General features: G+C 77.2%; 1 protein-coding gene across 1 annotated transcript in view; it reads left to right on the top strand.

The window, feature by feature from the left end:
- The window catches only part of F751_2491 (Aprataxin), a gene marked incomplete at both ends in the record, with an annotated part of 17838 nt that overhangs the window by 6590 nt on the left and 10152 nt on the right, over positions 1–1096 (top strand). Inside the window, one exon of the mRNA XM_011400243.1 lies at positions 241–428. Within this exon, the coding sequence (XP_011398545.1) occupies positions 241–428 (188 nt within the window). The remainder of the gene's footprint in view (positions 1–240; positions 429–1096) is intronic.

The raw sequence follows: 1096 nt of genomic DNA, 5'->3' as shown, positions 1-1096 counted from the left end.
GGCACCGAGGAGGCGGAGGACGTGGCGGCCGCCGGACGGGGCCCGGCGCGCCCGGCCTTGCCACCCTCGCACCCCGACCCCGCCGCCGCCGCCTGGCGCTGCTCGCTGTCGGTGCTGGACCTGGGCCTGGAGCTGGCCCCGGGCCGCCACTTCACGCTCTGGGCGGTGGCGGCCGAGGCCGGCGGCGCGGGCGGGGGGCCCCTGCGCCTGGCCACGCAGGCCGCGCGCCTCGCGGTCCAGGGCAAGCCCGTGCTGAGCTGGGCGGCGGCGGCGGTCGGCGTCGAGCGCGGCGCGCCTGCCCCGGCGCTGCCCACGCAGGCCGTCGCGGCGCTGAGGCCGCCGCGCGATGCGGGCGTGGGGCGCAGCTGCAGCCAGCCGGGGCTGTTTGCGGACGAGGGCCCTGGCGCTGCCCCCGTCCCGCGCACGAAGTCGGGCGACTGGGCCATTCCGCGTGGGCACGAGGAGGGCGCAGGGCTCTTCCGTTCTGATGGGGCCGGGGCGCGCTTCACGGGCAGGAGCCCCTCGGCCGCCGACCCGCGGCGTGGCCAGCCGGGCGCCCAGGCCCCCCCGCGACGCGCGTCGCGCTCGCCGTCACCTCGCTCGCGCTGGACCTGCCGCACGACGTCGAGCCGGGGCCGTCGCTGCGCTACGCGGAGCTGCACGCCGCGGCCCTGCGCAGCGTGCTCAGCGTGCCGCTCGAGCGCCTCGGGCGGGCGCGGGCGACGCTCCGCGGCACCCGAGGGCGGGGGGCCTGGAGGGCGGGGCGAGAGGGGCACGCCCGACGCCGCCAGGGTTCTGGAGAGGAAGCCGCTGCACCAAATGCCGGCCCCGCTCCCTTCCCCGTGCACGTCGAACTGGCCGTGGACGGCTTTGCCCTGCGCTTCGCCCACCAGCCCCTGGAGGTCGGTGAACGCTGGTCTGGGGTCCTTCTGGGGCGGGGTTTAAGTCGACCCGGGCAAGCCAATCGCTTGCGTCAGGGCTTGGGGAGGGAGGGCACTTGAGAAACCTGTCCGACCGATGCCCTGGCTCCCTCAACAGGATGTTGATGCGCCTCCGGGAACAATCCCCACCCCCTCGTGCAGCACACTCCTCACAC

The sequence above is a fragment of the Auxenochlorella protothecoides genome (assembly GCF_000733215.1).
Source record: "Auxenochlorella protothecoides strain 0710 unplaced genomic scaffold scaffold24, whole genome shotgun sequence".
Taxonomy (NCBI): Eukaryota; Viridiplantae; Chlorophyta; class Trebouxiophyceae; order Chlorellales; family Chlorellaceae; genus Auxenochlorella; species Auxenochlorella protothecoides.
The sequence above is the reverse complement of the archived record's forward strand: the minus strand, read 5'-3'. Positions and strand labels throughout refer to the sequence as shown.